At 43.8% G+C, this 18044-nt stretch overlaps 1 protein-coding gene across 1 annotated transcript in view; it reads left to right on the top strand.

The window, feature by feature from the left end:
* The first annotated feature begins 12504 nt into the window (after positions 1–12504).
* LOC311141268 (retinoic acid receptor RXR-alpha-B-like) overlaps positions 12505–18044 on the top strand; it is a 43644-nt gene continuing 38104 nt past the window's right edge. Inside the window, exons 1-2 of the mRNA XM_084176537.1 lie at positions 12505–12564; positions 17427–17558. Of these exons, the coding sequence (XP_084032663.1) occupies positions 12537–12564; positions 17427–17558 (160 nt within the window). The 5' untranslated portion in view covers positions 12505–12536. The remainder of the gene's footprint in view (positions 12565–17426; positions 17559–18044) is intronic.

The raw sequence follows: 18044 nt of genomic DNA, 5'->3' as shown, positions 1-18044 counted from the left end.
TGGGCTGCTCCAGCCCAGAAGTCATCACTTGCTCCCACTCCCACAAAGGCTTCAAGTACCGCTTCTGCATTAGGACAGAAAGCAGTGAGTACACTCCTCCTCCCCCTCTCCTCTCGATCTCTCCCTCACCCTTACATGCTTTACCCCACGGCCATTCACTATCATGTGTTCATTTAGGATACACCCTACATGCATAGAGTTCCAGACCTGGGTTCAAATAGTAGAAGAATTACATTCTATATCTCTCCTCTGTCAAGGAATCTTAATTTGGGTCAAGGAATCTTAATCTGGGTCAAGGTATCTTAATCCTGGTCAATTAATCTTAATCTGGGTCAAGGAATATTAATCTTGGTCAAACTGTCTTAATCTGGGTCAAATAATCTTAATCTGGGTCAAGGACAATAACAGAGACCATGATAACCAGATTGCAGTGACACAGAAGGTCTCCATCTGATTGAGATTGTTCCAGGGAGACCTGGGGTCATGGATAAGTAAGGGGCTGTGATATGATAACTCCTGGACTGTGTTAAGCAGGAAGCATTGCTGGAGAGATTTGAGGGGATTGCTCCCTGAGTCCCAGGTCTAATCCTGCACAGTAACTCTCTCATCCCTGTCCGGGCAGCTGCTCTCTCATAATATGCTTATAGAATCCCTTCCGTCTCCTTCTACCTATCCACTATCTCTCCTCCTCAGTGCCCAGTCCTCAGTTCAGTGTGTCCCCTGCTTGTCTCAAATATCTGTCTTTTTCAGTTTATTATTTGTGTTTGTGTTTGTGTGTGTGTGTGTGTGTGTGTGCGTGTGTGTGCGTGTTACCACTGCAGGTGCCCTGGGCATCGTGCTGACCAGTGGTTGTGCCACGTCTCGACACTGCCAACAACAGGAGCTACCTGGGGTGCTGATCCACTGCTGTGGCTCGGACCTCTGCAACAGCACCCCTCACTGGAGCAGAACGACATTACACTGGTTGTGCTCGGTGCCTACCCTGCTGCACATATTCTGGCTGCAAGTGTGAAAGAGAGTCAGTGAGCAGAAACACACTGACTAGGGCCCACTTCAGCCCTACTGGCCAATCCTGTGGCTGTGTCCTAGATCAGTGGTTCCCAGCCAGGGGTACTAGGACCCCTGGGGGTACTTGGCCTATCCACAGGGGGTATTTGAGAAGACTCATTAGACCATAGGCCTACTGGTAAAATGCACGTCAGGGGTACTCCGGAGAAGAGCAACATTCATTTGGTGGTACAGTAACTGAAAAAGGATGGAAACCTCTGTCCTAGAGAAAAGCCATTGGAGGAGAATGATCAATGAGAGGCACCTGCACGGATAAATTGTAAGTCGCTCTGGATAAGAGCGTCTGCTAAATGACATAAATGTAAATGTAAATAAATAGTGGATGAGGATACAATGTTTAAAGATCGGCAAGCCTGTGAATATTGTTATTTCCCTTACAAGGATACAATGAGATGAGGAAGGTAGTTAGTCAAAGAAGGGTTTTTGTTGTGAATATCGGTGTCAGTAATGATGTGTAGATATGTTGTATTCAGAGGGGGTCATATGTTGGGGGAGAGGGGTCATGAGGTAGGGGTTGGGGAGGGGAGACAGAGTGGAATGGAGATTGGGAGATGTCTTGGAGAAAAATGTAATGTTGAAAGGGCTAAACATTATGTTTCTCTCGGCATGAAGTACATGATTTCTTAGATGACGTTGTTCATTTTTATTGTTTAAGACTTAGGCCTATTTGGTCAGCCAGTTAGGTATGCAGATGCTAATCATCATATCCCTGTGTTTCCACCTATACTCTGTGTCTCCAATAGAGGGCAGCATCTTCTAATTGTTTGACATACACTGTATGACCAAAAGTATGAGGACACCTGCTCGTCGAACATCTCATTCCAAAATCATAGGCATTAATATGGAGTTGGTCCCCTCTTTGCTGCTATAACAGCCTCCACTCTTCTGGGAATGCTTTCCACTAGATGTTGGAACATTGCTGTGGGGACTTGCTTCCATTCAGCCACAAGAGCATTAGTGAGGTAAAGCACTGATGTTGGGCGATTAGGCCTGGCTCGCAGTCAGCGTTCCAATTTATCCCAAAGGTGTTCGATGGGGTTGAGGTCAGGGCTTTGTGCGGGCTAGTCAAGTTCTTCCACACCGATCTTTACAAACCATTTCTGTATGGACCTTCCTTTGTGCACAGGGGCATTGTCATGCTGAAACAGGAAAGGGCCTTCCACAAACTGTTGCCACAAAGTTGGAAACACAGAATCGTCTAGAATGTCATTGTATGCTGTAGTGTTAAAACAGTTTCTAAATGGGGGGACCTTATTCACTAAGTGGTTTCCACATTAATGATGGTCAGGCAGGTCTGCGAGGAGGTGAAGACGGGGTGCGTCCGAAATGCAACCCTATTCCCTATACCAGGGTCCCCAATTTCATTCAGCCGTGGGCAGATTTTTCCTTGAGCGGATGGTCGGGGGGCTGGAACATAGTTATAAATAATTTGTACACTGCAAATTGACCGCAAGAAACTCAAACAGATATAGTATTTGACAAAAATATAATTATTTCAAACCTTGATTAGATTGGGATAAGATCACATAGGCCTATGCCTCTCTATTAATGCATGGGAATGCTTGGGAACAGATTTCCTAAATTAAAAGAGCTGATTTATTGATGATTTTACAGTCTTTTATGTCCAACAACGAAATGTTGTAATTTTTTTTCAGAAAGCTTGGGGGGCCAAATAAAATCGAATTTGGCCCACGGGCCGCCTATTAGGGAACCATGCCCTATACCAGGGTTGGTAGTGAGTGTTGCAACTGAGGACAGACAGCGGTCCCGTTCTGTGAGCTTGTGTGGCCACACACATCCCGGCTGAGCCGTTGTTGCTCCTAGACATTTCCACTTTGCATTAACAGCACTTACTGTTGACCGGGACAGCAATAGCAGGGCAGAAATTTGACGAACTGACTTGTTAGAAAGGTGGCATCCTATGACGGTGCCACGTTGAAAGTCACTGAGCTCTTCAGTAAGGCCATTCTACTGCCAATGTTTGTCTATGGAGATTGCGTGGCTGTGTGCTCGAATTTATACACCTGTCAGCAACGGGGGTGGCTGAAAAAGACGAATCCACTAATTTGAAGGGGTGTCCACATACTTTTGTATATATAGTGTACATACTATCCAGACACATTTTCTGAAACTGTGCTGGAAAGGACTATGTGAAAGAAAAATATCCAAACCAGCACAGTGCGGTTTGGGACAGCTTTAAATTGTGAAAATCTAAATTCTGAGTCTTTTGAAAGACTGATTGGGCTCCCGAGTGGCGCAGTGGTCTAAGGCACTGCATCTCAGTGCTTGAGGCGTCACTACAGACCCCCTGGTTTGATTCCAGGCTGTATCACAACCGGCCGTGATTGGGAGTCCCATAGGGCGGCGCACAATTGGCCCAGTGTCATCCGGGTTTGGCCGGTGTAGGCCGTCATTGAAAAGAAGAATTTGTTCTTAACTGACTTGCCTAGTTAAATAAAGGTAAAAAACTGAGCTATACAGTATGTATTCAACATAGTATTAGTTCCTGATATTCCATTAGAAATTAGGGAGCAGATTTTTCCTTGAGCGGATGGTCGGGGGGCTGGAACATAGCTATAAATAATTTGTACACTGCAAATTGACCGCAAGAATCTCGAACAGATATAGTATTTGACAAAAATATAATTATTTCAAACCTTGATTTGATTGGGATAAGATCACATAGGCCTATGCCTCTCTATTAATGCATGGGAATGCTTGGGAACAGATTTCCTAAATTAAAAGAGCTGATTTATTGATGATTTTACAGTCTTTTATGTCCAACTGTAATTTTTTTTCAGAAAGCTTTGGGGGCCAAATAAAATTGAATTTGGCCCACGGGCTGCCTATTAGGGAATCATGCCCTATACCAGGGTTGCCCAACCCTGTTCCTGGAGCGCTACCCTCCTGTAGGTTTTCGCTCCAACCCCAGGTGTTACTAACCTGATTCATCTCATCAACCTGCTAATTATTAGAATCAGGTGTGCTAGATTAGGGTTGGAGCAAAAACCTACAGGACGGTAGCTCTCTAGGAAAAGGGTTGGGCAGTCCTGCCCTATACAATGCACTACTTTCCACCAAAGCCCTATGGGCCCTGGTTAGAAGTAGTGCACTATACTGTATAGGGAACAGGGTGCCATTTCAGACGCAGACAGGCAAGGTGTTCATTCATGGTTTATTTGAGTTACGGGAGAGGCGTGAAGGAACCGTGTGAGAAGAAGGGAGGTAGTGGCGAGCACAGAGCCAAACCTGTCTGCAGCAGGCAGGCAGGCAGGCAGGCAGACCCCAGAGCACTCTGGGAGCCCGAGCAGCCATAATATAAATCACAGAAACATGTGGAAAAGGTATCAATAGGGAGGGTCACAAAAATGACGTAGGTGTGTTATTGTGAACTTCAAGTCTCTATTTCCCAGGGATCTGCAACAGGTTTTATGCTGGGGCAGCAGTTCAAGCCCAGCCACTATGTGATTACTGTAATGCCCAGGCCCTAATTGTTTTCTTTGTTTTATTGGAGCCCTATTCCAAGACTGTGGCGCCACTCAAATAACTGACAGCTTAATACTGTATCAAGTTTAGGTTTTGTGGGCTGGGAAAGAGTGGACATGGGGCGAGGGGATTATCGTGGGTATATTTTACAGGTTTTACCGTAATGCTGTGTAGGACTTGGTAAATGGACTGGATCAGCCTCACCGTTGGTAAAGCGTGGGTATTGCCATTGTAGTTTAGTTCAGTACTACAGCAATGACAGTCTATCATATGGATGAAAGGTACATTGTATTGTGCTGTGAAGATACAATGAGATCTCAGTGTATCTGTTCTACATTTTACCCATATTTACTAAAAGTTACAAGTTGTAAGATATTAAAGTCTACCTTTTTTAGGCTAAATGACAACAAAAGGCTGGATATAAAAAAGCTGATTATGGCAAACTGCCACCTGCACCTTGACAACCATACTGTACTTTCCCCTACTTTGGTCGGTCACTGACACACACAAAATAAATGAACTAATCTAGACAAGATCTAATTGACTAGTCAGAAATAACAGTAAAGAGAAAATGAGGTAGGGATTGGATGAAGCGATTACTGTACCAATCAGGCTATCTAGATGTTGATGTAGATTACAGGAGTGTCTGCGTTCACACTGCTGGGAGGGAGAGGCCTTTTATGTAGCCGGGCCTGAGATAATCACAGCCCCAGGCTTCAGACACATGAGTCAAACAGGCAGGAACCACAGGAGCTGTCACTCCTAATCAAGCTGAAGTCAAGGCTCCACACACGTATACACACGCACACACACACACACACATGCATACACACGCGCACACACACACACACACACACACACACACACACACACACACACACACACACACACACACACACACACACATACACACTGTTCTGTAGGCAAAACAATTCACAGCTTCAGGAGGACAGTTTCATAATGTGTGAAACAGTGTCTGAAAAAAGCAATGAGCATAGAAACCCGGAATCATTACTTGCCTCATGGATGGGGAGGCCTGACCTTCTGCAATTACGCTTAGGAACAGGCGCACCTTTTATGTCAACTTAAATAAGGGCATCAACAGGCATGGAGGCCACCACACAAATAAACAAACAAACACTTGGCCAGCATAATTTGTATACCTCACCAGGGGCAGAACTTTGGTTTTAGAACTGGGGGGGGGGGGGACATTATTTATTAATTATTATAAATGTTTTGTCCTGTCGGATAAACACTCCAAATAGCCTACCTGACCGCTCGGAGGCGTCTGCATGGTCCTAAAGCGCCCCGTTGCCTCATTTTGTATCACATTCCAATGATAAAACTGGGGGGAACAAAAATGCAATGTCCCCCCCCGTCCCCAGTGAAAGTTGCGCCCCTGTACCTCACCACCACTTCTTGTGGTGCACATGCCTTCCCTTGAGCAACCAATGTACTCCGGAGGCCAATTTAATTTGCCACTGTCAAACAATGTCAATACCACATTTCTCGCATAATGGGAGTTCTTATATTCTCGGATCCTACCCTTATTTGGTTACATCTGACAAGGATTTAGATTTCGTTCAGCAGACTAATTGATACATACAGTACAGTCATTAAGGATTTGTAGAACAAAAGTCCATTCAGTATTGGACTGCCTGTCACTACAGCAGGGACTGGTGTCTTGATCAGCGGTTGTGACTAGATGGAGTACAGCTACGACCGGAAGGGATTTTCCGTAGCAGGTTAGGAGAGCATTTTAGCTAACTCTGACCCTAACCCTTTTCCTAACCTTAACCTAATTCTCCTAACTTGCTATGTTAATTCTCCCAACCTGCTGCTTAAGATTTCCTAACCTGTTACAAAAAAGTCACTTCTAGTCTTACCTGTATGGCATCTAGTCAGCAGACTACTGCACAGCAGAGTATGATCCCAGCAGGCCTGATTACCTCCATGATGTAACATTATCATTGAGATAGAATTACTAGAACGGACATGCCAATTCAAGTCATTGTTCCATGATGGTTGGGCTGACATCAAGGCACTTATTTCTCTTGATCTTCTTGTGATCATGGCAGCACCTCAACTCTTGTTGGTTGAGCGCTGTCTACTTTAGAATATTCAACAGTTGACAGTGCTTTTCTAATTATAGCAAAATTATTGATTTGTTTTTTTCTGAATGTGTTTAGCATTTACAGTTAGGAAAATGAATGTAAGCAGAAAGCTGCTTGTTCAACCTGCTGGTCACTTACGTTTTTCACACTCAGCCGATCCGAGCACCATAGTTGCTGTAACCGTGCTAGAAAGGGTCACGTGAAAACAAATGATCAGAGCCAGCACAACCCTGCTCGGGTCAGCAGGATAGTGTGAAAATGGCATTGGTGTGCATTGGCAGAATTAAACTTCAGAAGCTTGAACCAAGGAAATGAAGAGAGTTCAAGTGTATTTGATATGCCCAAGAAACTGTTGGGATCAGAGGAAAGGCAAGCATCCATCGATTTTCAGTAATCTGAGTATTTGGTCAGCCTAGAGACTGACCCCAGGAATGGTGGGTTTTCCTATCCCTATTAGTCTAGTGGTTTAAAGTGACTACACTATGTTTTGTGTTGAGTGAACCTACAGGTGTAGGATTTTAATTTGATCACTCTTTTGTTGCTGAGAATTTTCCTGCACAGCAGGAAATGCAGATGAACTTTGTGATTAAGATCAATTCACTGAAAACCCACACTAACACACGGTTATATTAACAGTATCGCGTTTTTCATGTAGCCTACTTTTGTCCAGCTAATAGCCTAACCACCGATCAAGCAACATTATGGACTAAACATTAAAATTCTGTTGCAGGATTATTTCACTGTGACAATAGTGGTCAAATTAAGATCCTACATCTGTAATCCACATCTGGTCTTTCACTCAGGTTTATTCTAGATTTTTTTAGTCTTTAAAAGTCAGTAAAGGAAAGCAGACTGAGTGCTACTCCTGGTTGTTTCCTCTCAATGTTATGAAAAAGATCCATTCTTGCAAAGCGCAAGCATCCAAACCACCAGGGAAACACCAGCCGTGGCGTTGTCTATTTCGATCTCAGAATAATGCTTATTTCTATACATTCAGGAAACAGAGAACAGCATGAATATGGTAGGTGTGCAAATCCTCAGTCTAAAACAGACTCATCCAAGAGTCATAATGTAAATAAAAAAGAATGCGTGGAGAAAAATAATACTTTTAAACTGTTTTCAATTGCGAAATTGTGATTATGACAGTTATGACATTATGACAGTTCACACTCCTTTGATATTTGATTAAACCCCAAAGTGCACCTTCTTAAGATAACCAAACTAGTACAGTAGTAGGGCGATTAGTCTGAGGTTTGTCTTGACAGAATATTACTTCTGCCTCTCAGAGAAATAATTACATGCCTAGACATGTCTACTTACATTGGGATTGCTTTGTTAACGGCTTTTGGAATACACAGAGGACACTAATCATACCTTAGTTGTTTGGTGTGCTGGACGGTTTCAGTGAAAGCCTACGAGTGATACTGCTGCCTTCGCTTGTGTATTCCTAAATGAAATGTTTTGGGCACTAGTCTGTGCTCAAAAAGGGAGTGTAAAAGACTAGAAAAACACGTTTTATCATCCATTATATTATTTCATATACCCAAAAGACAGAAACTGTGATCATAGACTGCAGAGCTATAGGAAAGTTGCAAGTCTAGTGTTATTCAATGCTGAGGTGACTTAAGCACTTACAAATTCGTAACAAAGCCAAATTGGAATTCTTAACATATCATACGAAACGGATTACGTAGTACACAATCATTTATAAGCAAGCATTTCACTGTAAAGTCTATAACAGTTGTATTTGGCGCAGGTGATAAATAAAATATGATTTGATTTGATTGTGCACAATTTTCGGGGACCCGTTTCGGCTCGTGAGCACAAATTTCAAAACTACTGGCTGAAATTATATAAAACCTTTGGCGCATGACATTAAAGCCTAAGTTTTGGCTCTTAAAGCCTATACCTCCCTAGGGATTCCTGCCTGGCTAGTCCTCCATCACAGTGTGTCGTTCATCATCACAGGGAAACATTCATCTGATTATGGCAGGCAGGGAGAGGGAATGAAAAGTCCCTTCATTCAGCTAGCTTTAATTATGCACAGTGCCACTGACAGAGTTGACACAGTCAGCAGCACATAGCTCCTCAACTAACAGATTTCACAGTAATGGATTAGAGGACTCACAGTGGGGTTAATTTAGTTCAGAAAGCCATACAGGGTTGGTTCTGACATAACTGGCTGTGTGATGACATCATAGGATAGTATGTGTGTGAAATGACTGTGTAGTATGGTTGTGGTGGATATCTGAAGGAACCATGGTAGCGTCCACATTAATGTAGAAGTGTACAGAAACATATTATATTCCCCATTTACAATAAAAGTGACTCAATACATTATTTACCATTCATTTCTATTGGGGACAACATAATCCGAAACACAACCAAAACAAACTGCAAATGCATCCAACAAGTTTGTAGAGTCACAAGCTTGTCGTAGTCATTGTGTGCTAGGAATATGGGTTCAAATACTAAACTTTTGACAAAAGGTTAAGTGAATTTGTCCAAATATTTATGACACCTTCAAACAGGGGGACTAGATACATAACGTGCATTCATTTCTAAATGGTAAAACAAATATGTATGAAAATACCTTCAAATAAAATATAACATTCTGTACTGTCACCTCATGTAAAACATTTGATCTCAAATCCAAAATGCTGGAGTATCTAGCCAAATTAAAAGTTTTAGCTTCCCTGTCCAAATAAGGCTGGTGTATGTGTATTTCATAAACACAGTGAGGGGAAGCTGTTTAACATGTTTCTGCTCTACTTTACATCCCACTGTAGAAAATGAAATGAATCTTGCATTCGGAACAGATACTGAGTTACTGCTGGACATAACTAATGTCTTAACCAAAAAGAAACAACCCAAAGTTCCAAATGTTAAGGACCAGAAGGTCTAAGTTAGGTCAGACAGTGACCTGGCCAAGGCTATTTTTCTCTTAGAAAACCTTGGATGCAGCAAGACAGTTTGCAGGGTTCCTTCATTCTTATGGAGAACGTTACCCATTATGTCTGAATTCCTGATGTCTCACAAGACATAGACACATTGACAGTGCCACCTACAAAAGAACAGTACCACTCATGGCCTTTCCCTTTTTAGCCATGTGTCTCCATTACTGGTGAGCTTACTGCACCCTGCCAGGTCACTAAAGGCCAACTCCAGGCCTCATGCTAGTGGGGTGCCTGCTTTAGAGTTGACTTGACTGTGACCCAACCCCAACCCCAACCCCACCATGGAGTTAGCCTGCTGGTGACCTCCAAAGTCTCCCCAGTTAACTTTCCAGAGGGGCACTAATTAGGGAGACTGAGACGGACACACAGTCGTGTGATGTGTGATGAGACCATAACAAAGCCAGCTCATGATGTTACCAATCATTACTTCTGGTGTCTCCTTATTCACTTTGTGGTTGAGGTAATGTGACATACAGCAGGTGTTCTGAGCTCTGAGGGGTGAGTAGTATGACTATGTCTGCTTATTGAATGGTTCATTTGTATAAAATATGGAAATCAGTTTAGACTGTTGTGCTAGTGTTTTCCTTGTGAATGGTTTGCTGATGTGTATTTGTAGTATTTCTACAAAGTATTGTATAGAGTGCCACAGATTTGTGAGTTATTGCTGAGTTCTGTCCATATGGTGTCGTTCTGTTAACCTTGACGTTTGACATCTTGAGAATGTCTTTGCTTGAACAACTCTATTTGAGTCAGCTGATGACTAGCTGATGGCTACAGTTATTTTGTGTGTGTGTGTGTGGACTTGTTTCCCTATTTTAGGTTTAATTAAGGGTTAGATTTAGTGTATGGGGTTAAGGTTAGGGTTAATGTTAGGGTTAGGAGAGGTATGCCAGGTGTAAAATTGTTGCATCAAGCACTGAGCAATTATGACTTGTGCCTTCTCCAAGATGTCCAACATGACAGCAATGAACAAAGGATGAGGACAAGATGAGGTTGTTATTTTTTGATGTGGTGGAGGTGAAGGAGTGAGGGAGGGAGGGGAGCAGGTCTAGGGGTGAGGGAGCGAGGGAGGGAGGGAAGCAGGTCTAGGGGTGAGGGATCGAGGGAGCGAGGGAGGGAGGGAAGCAGGTCTTTGGAGTGAGGGACGTAGGGAGGGGAGAAGGTCTAGGGGTGAGGGAAGGAGGGAGGGGAGCAGGTCTAGGGGTGAGGGAGCGAGGGAGGGAGGGAAGCAGGTCTAGGGGTGAGGGAGCGAGGGAGCGAGGGAGGGAGGGAAGCAGGTCTTTGGAGTGAGGGAGGTAGGGAGGGGAGAAGGTCTAGGGGTGAGGGAGGGAGGGAGGGAAGCAGGTATATGGAGTGAGGGAGGTAGGGAGGGGAGAAGGTCTAGGGGTGAGGGAGGGAAGCAGGGAGGGAAGCAGGTCTAGGGGTGAGGGAGGGAGGGAAGCAGGTCTAGGGAGTGAGGGAGGGGAGCAGATCTAGGGAGGGAGGGGGTGAAGCAGGTCTAGGGGTGAGGGAGGGAGGGAAGCAGGTCTAGGGAGTGAGGGAGAGAGCAGATCTAGGGTGGGAGGGAGGGAGGGAGGGAGGGAGGGAGGGAGGGAGGGAGGGAGGGAGGGAGGGGTGCAGGTCTAGGGAGTGAGGGAGTGAGGGAGGGGAGCAGATCTAGGGAGGGAGGGGTGCAGGTCTAGGGGTGAGCGAGGGAGGGAGGGAAGCTGGTTTAGGGAGTGAGGGAGGGAGGGAGGGGAGCAGGTCTAGGGAGTGAGGGAGGGGAGCAGATCTAGGGAGGGAGGGGGGAGGGAGGGGTGCAGGTCTGGGGGGAAAGAGGAGGGTTTTCCTTGAAGTGGGAGACAGGGGAAGGAAGTGTGGAGATTTATGGCAGTCTTGTTGGCAAGCTCAGATCTCACTCTCTCAGCTCTCAGCCTGTTGTTTTACCAAATGCTTTTCTAGTTCGTATTCACTGGAAACACTTCACCAAGAAAGTATAGGCTGTCCCTAAGTTTATTGAACATTGAGCATTTTAAAAACATATAACCTCTAAAATGATATACTAGCCAACGGTATTTAAAACAACAATGCAACATTCTTTCCTCTTGCGAAGTTAAATATAATTGTAAAACATTATTTATTTTTTGTTATATACTAGTCCTACGTGAATGTACATAGCCTACTCAATATTGTGTGTAGAGGACAATAAAGTTATTGTACTATGATTAAGCAATAAGGCACGAGGGGGTGTGGTATATGGCCAATATACCATGGCTAATGGCTGTTCTTAGGCACCACGCAGCGCGGAGTAACTGGATACAGCCCTTAGCCGTGGGATATTGGCAATATACCACAAACCCCCGAGGTTCCTTATTGCTATTATATACCAACTTAATTAGAGCAGTTAAAATAAAAGTTTTGTCATACCCGTGGTATACAGTCTGATATACCAGAGCTTTCGGCCAATCAGCATTTAGGGCTCGAACCACCCAGTTTATAATACAATGTAATTGTTATACTGTGAGAGAGCCTACCTTAAACTACCTAACCCATAGAGTCTGGTTGTATTTCTTTTTGTCATCATTTGTCCTATCCATCTTTTACAGTGATGCATTTTTTCATGAGTGAATACAGCGTGGAAAACTAACTCGGAGAGAGTACAACAATAGGCCGTCGCTGATTTTTGAAGCCGTACTGGGAATCCCCCTTGGAAGGTCCCCATCATAGGTTGTTCTAAGCACAGGAGCAATGATAGCAGGCGGAAGGTATTGTGAATCTGAATGCACGTCCTGATTTCACGAAGTCGGCGGTGACATCGCTGGATTTCGACCAAGGCTAGACTGTCACTTTCACTGTCTAGATCATACGTTTGGTTTCTTGATCTGTGATAGGCTGATATTGCTGTTGGGAAGATCCGCTGGTATGAGCTAACATGGATACCAAACCTTTCCTTTCTTTTGGTAAGTTTCATCCGATATAAAATGTGACATTACAATTTGTAATTGCCACTCTTCCTTTGGAAATACTTCTGGAACACTGTTGTTGTGGCATATTTGAAAACATCAGTCAACATGATCTAGAGAAAGTAGCCTAAAAGGCGAGTCGATTATCATTCAAGGAGAAACTTTTATGCGAGATACTTTGAAACCAATTTGTAATACATGATGGTAAGAACAGCTGATGATGATTACAACATAGAGGACACATTGAAACGTTTAAGTAATACAGGCGTGACAGAAGACATCTCAATACAGGACGTCCAATAATTACGCGTGAATATGATTGTGAATATGAAGATTTGGCAAACTGTATATTACTTAAGCTAACAATGATCAGCATCTATTTTTTTCAGGCTACCTTTATTTAGATAATCCGTTCAGAAAAATGTACCCTGTTATAATGTATTCTCATTAATTTTCAAAGAAAATTCTCAATAGTTATATATATATATATATATTTAATTCAGAATATTTAGGAAGGTTATTAGCTGGCATTCTGATCCTGCTTTTTGACAGACCCCTCTGGTGAGAAGTTTTTTGTTGTTGCTGCTGTTGTTGAGAGTTGTTCACTCCCCTGCCATCATTTTAGAAACAGTATACACTAGGCTATACTATTTCCCACAAAATATGAACTTCTTCTACATTCTACAAGTACAATATTGTTTGCTCTCCACTATTCTCTTTTGTGTCTATTAATTCAGCTGTTTGTGTGTGTCAGATGTTTTTCTTGAACCCTCGTCCCAGTTGACTGGACAGAGCTGATCTTTCACAGTGTTGCCTACATGGAAGACCATTCCTAGATGGACTCCATGTTATAGCAATTTAACTTTTACAGGCTGCGAGAGCATTAGCTAGATTTCCACCAGGAGGCCATACACCTAGTCCATATCCTCCCAAGTCCATGGTTGTTGATTTTAAAAAAGGAGGCTCCCATTTGTGAGATCAACCTGGAAGGGGGTATTTAGTCAGTCAAGACCCCACCATTTAAAGAGAACAATTCTGTTTTACAGCATGGCAGGTCTGTGTCTGAACTGAAGTTTGGTCCATTGTGAAGGTCTGCAGCTGTGTCTTTTATTTTGTTGAGGTTTAAAGGGGAACTTAATTGCTTTACGTCAATGTTTCACAGACAACCCCAAGTCCCAGGCCAGTCCGTCTACAAAAACAATGCCAGCACCAGCAGCATGCTCCTCATTGCACTGTAGGCTACAGTATACTCAGAGGGAAACTACAGATGATGGATGGTTTGCTGGTCATTTCAAAATAAGAGCTTGAGATAAGATATCTGAGTTGTGTTTTATCATGGACGTATTTTGTCATGTAGTTTACTGGAAAACTGCACAATGTATGTGATGATCATGATATTGCAAGTGGATTGCAAGTGGCAGTATTGGGAACTCACATTGGAACTTGCCTTCCTGTCTATTTGCAATATTCTGATTTTTTTTGCTCACTGCTCACTGCATTTTGCTTGTGCAATGTCAACCTATGAACAAGAGACAGTTTAACAGCTAGTTGAGGTGATAGATGTGTCTGACATCAGTGCAGTAAGCGTTTCTCTGTCAGTTACTGACTGCACAGTCTAGATGGTTTTCTCCATCTCTGGTAAAAGTGAGTGAGGACCAGCCAGCCTCAGCCGACAGATATTAACCTGGCTGTTCTTCTGTAATGGCCTCAGGATGAAAGCACCTACTGTGGTGATTGGGTATGCTCTGAGATCCCTTGTCAAGATCATGAGCTCAGAGCTTAGTATTTCTACTGGCGCACCTGAGGTTCAGCCAGTGTTGGAATCTGGCTCAGGGAATACGCACTGTACAACAATCAGCTCTGTGTGTGTGTTTGCATGTGTGTGTGTGTGTGTGTGTGTGTGCAATTGCTTGTGTTCCTGTTTTAGAATTATTGTTATTGTTCCGTATTTACCAAAGACAGTCAAATTGATATACTCTCATGAGGCAGATTTCTTATCCAATGGTGTAAGCTGCTTTGCTACGTATTAACTGTAAATAAGCTGTATTACTGCAAATGAGCTGTATTACTGTAAATGAGCTGTATTACTGTAAATGAGCTAACAGCTGCTCCCTAATATTGTACTAGAAGGCAGCTGTAGGGGAAATGTTTTGGCCATGAAATGCATTAATGAGAGGATCAGGAGAGAGGGAAGTTTGAACACTGTGTTTTAAATTATTCCGTGTCTCAGTCTATGTCAAAGGAACTTTGTGTCTTAATTTGATTATTGTTGTTTGGCAACAAAAAACTGTTTAGAAGAGAACATTGTCTCTGTAGTATTGAGAGACTTGTGTCTTACATAAGGCATGACCCAAACCTAGGTTCAGTTTTGCCTTTTATATCATAATGAATAAGATTATATGTACTGGGTGGAACCTGATCCTAGATCAACACTCCTTCCCCGAGATGCCTTGTGTATACGGGTCGGGCCCTGAGGAAGACAGAGAGGGAGGGGCTATTCAGAGCAGAGCTGACTCGAATAATGAGTTGAGGAATAAACCCTGACCATGAAGTTGAACCTGGGGTCAAAAGTTCCCCTGCCTGGATCACATGCTGTGGGGTACAGGCACGCATGCAAACACACACGCACGCGCAAGCACACATGCACACACCATTTTTGCAAGCTACGTTTAGTTTTCTTCTCTCCCTTTCCACTGTCTTCTCTCCCATGCTGCCTCAGCTCAGATTTCACAGCTTGGATATAGTGCGGGAGGTAGTGGCTATACATAAGAAAAAAAGGTGCTATCTAGAACTGAAAAGCTATCTTTGGCTGTCCCCATAGGAGAAGCCTTTGAAGAACCCTTTTTGGTTCCAGGTAGAACCCTTTTTGGTTCCAGGTAGAACTCTTTTGGTTTCCATGAAGAATCCTCTGGGGAAACGGTTTTACATGGAACACAATAAGGTTCTACCTGGAACCAAAAAGGGTTCTACCTGGAACCAAAAAGGGTTCTCCTATGGGGACAGCCGAAGAACCCTTTGGGAACCCTTTTGTCTAAAAGTGTAGATAGTGTAGGTTTAAAGCTGGTGCATGACCTGGTACGTTCAAAGAGATGTATTGTCAGCATCACCAGTTTTGCATGCACTCCATCTTTACTGTGCCAAAGCTACTTTTTATTTTCTATACGATAATTGTTTAAAGATTTTTTATGGGCATACTCATTGTCACTTCTTTCTGATTAGGCCTTCAAACCAGAATATCGGTGCAACGAGCTAACATAGTTTCTCACAATTTTTCTGACGAGGTCATCCAAAAATCCTGAATCTAAACTCGGCTTGTCAACACTTTACTAAGTAAAGCTCAATACATCTGAACTCTCAAAAAGCCTTCCTACAACACATAACACAACACAATAGGTCACTTAGAGAATGGAATCTTGTGAAATGGAAGTGTTGGAGAGTTCTGCTTCCACTCTTCTCTAATGTAGCCTTCAGCTCAACAAAAGGCACTTGAAGGTGACTTCTTATGAAATGGTCACACAACGACAATAGATGACACTGCTGTAGGTCTGTCCCTCCATCCATACTCTAAAGGACTTGTCCAGAGCCTGTTAAGGGCAGATTTTTATGACTTTCTTGATGTATTGAACTGCACTGCTGAACTCTGACCCCCTGGCCTGATTACCTTGGAAACCAAATACAAGTCCAGGCAGGAGGATTCTGTTCCCAGAAAGCCACAACACAAGCAGAGGTCTCGTAAACCTGGCCCTTTAAAAGAAGGAAGCGTTACTGAAATCCATAAAATTAAACAGAATGTTTTACTTAGAGTGTTTTCCTTGTGCGTCTAGAGGCCATTTCAGTAGCATACCCATCATTGATAAGAACATCTCTGAAGTGCTTCCAATCCCTAGAACCCAATAAAAAGGTTACCTTTTTTACCTTTTCTTTTTGTTTTACTGTACCCACAGTGCTTTGTTCTTGTTATATTCTCAATGCATGGACTGAAGGATGTTACTTGAAAAGGACAGCCTATAGGGAGGAGGCCAGAGACCTGGCCAGGATAACAACCTCTCCCTGAACGTGATCAAGACAAAGGAGATGATTGTGGACTACAGGAAAAAAAAGTGGACTGCGCACGCCCCCATTCTCATCGACGAACAGGTTCAAGTTCCTTGGTGTCCACATTACCAACAAACTATCATGGTCCAAACACACCAAGACAGTCGCGAAGAGGGCATGACAAAGCCTATTCCCTCTCAGGAGACAGAAAAGATTTGGCATGGGTCCTCAGATCCTCAAAAAGTTATACAGCTGCACCATCGAGAGCATCCTGACTGGTTGCATCACCGCCTGGTATGGCAACTGCTCGGCCTCCGACCGCAAGGCACTACAGAGGGTAGTGCGTACGGCCCAGTACATCACTGGGGCCAAGCTTCCTGCCGTCCAGGACCTCTATACCAGGTGGTGTCAGAGGAAGGCCCTAAAAATTGTCAAAGACTCCAGCCACCCTAGTCATAGACTATTCTCTCTGCTACCGCACGGCAATCAGTACCGTAGCGCCAAGTGTAGGTCCAAAAGGCATCTTAACAGCTTCTACCCCCAAGCCATAAGACTCTTGAACAGCTAATCATGGTTACCCGGACTATTTGCATTTCACTGTAAGGTCTACACCTGTTGTATTCGGCGCATGTGGCAAATAACATTTGATTTGATTTTAAATATAACTGGCTTATGCCTGATTGAACTTTCCCTTCCACTTTAAGAACTCATCAGCTGTTATGAGATTTCTGTTTTCGTTGTGCATGTGAGCTCTGCTGTGTTCTAAAGAGAGTTCATCATCCACTGGGTTTAATAGTCCTTTCCCATGTGATGTGCCCCTACAGGCTTCCTCAAGAGCCAGTGCTCGGTGGCCCCGCCTCCTCAGCGATGGCACCCGGGGGAGGCGGGCAGCTTGCCCACAGCATGCTCGTGCTTCACAGGCATTTGCCTGCTTCACCAGCACAGGAGACCCATAGGTAACCCCCCTAGCGGCAGGAACACACCTGTGATAATCCCCCTAGCAGGAACACACCTGTGATAATCCCCCTAGCAGGAACACACCTGTGATAAACCCCCTAGCAGGAACACACCTGTGATAATCCCCCTAGCAGGAACACACCTGTGATAAACCCCCTAGCAGGAACACACCTGTGATAATCCCCCTAGCAGGAACACACCTGTGATAATCCCCCTAGCAGGAACACACCTGTGATAATCCCCCTAGCAGGAACACACCTGTGATAAACCCCCTAGCAGGAACACACCTGTGATAATCCCCCTAGCAGGAACACACCTGTGATAAACCCCCTAGCAGGAACACACCTGTGATAATCCCCCTAGCAGGAACACACCTGTGATAATCCCCCTAGCAGGAACACACCTGTGATAAACCCCCTAGCAGGAACACACCTGTGCATCACTTATACACTTTCTGTTTGTCTCACCCATATCAACTCAGATCT

This window comes from Coregonus lavaretus (assembly GCF_964263955.1).
Source record: "Coregonus lavaretus genome assembly, chromosome: 14".
In the NCBI taxonomy this organism is placed as follows: Eukaryota; Metazoa; Chordata; class Actinopteri; order Salmoniformes; family Salmonidae; genus Coregonus; species Coregonus lavaretus.
The sequence above is the reverse complement of the archived record's forward strand: the minus strand, read 5'-3'. Positions and strand labels throughout refer to the sequence as shown.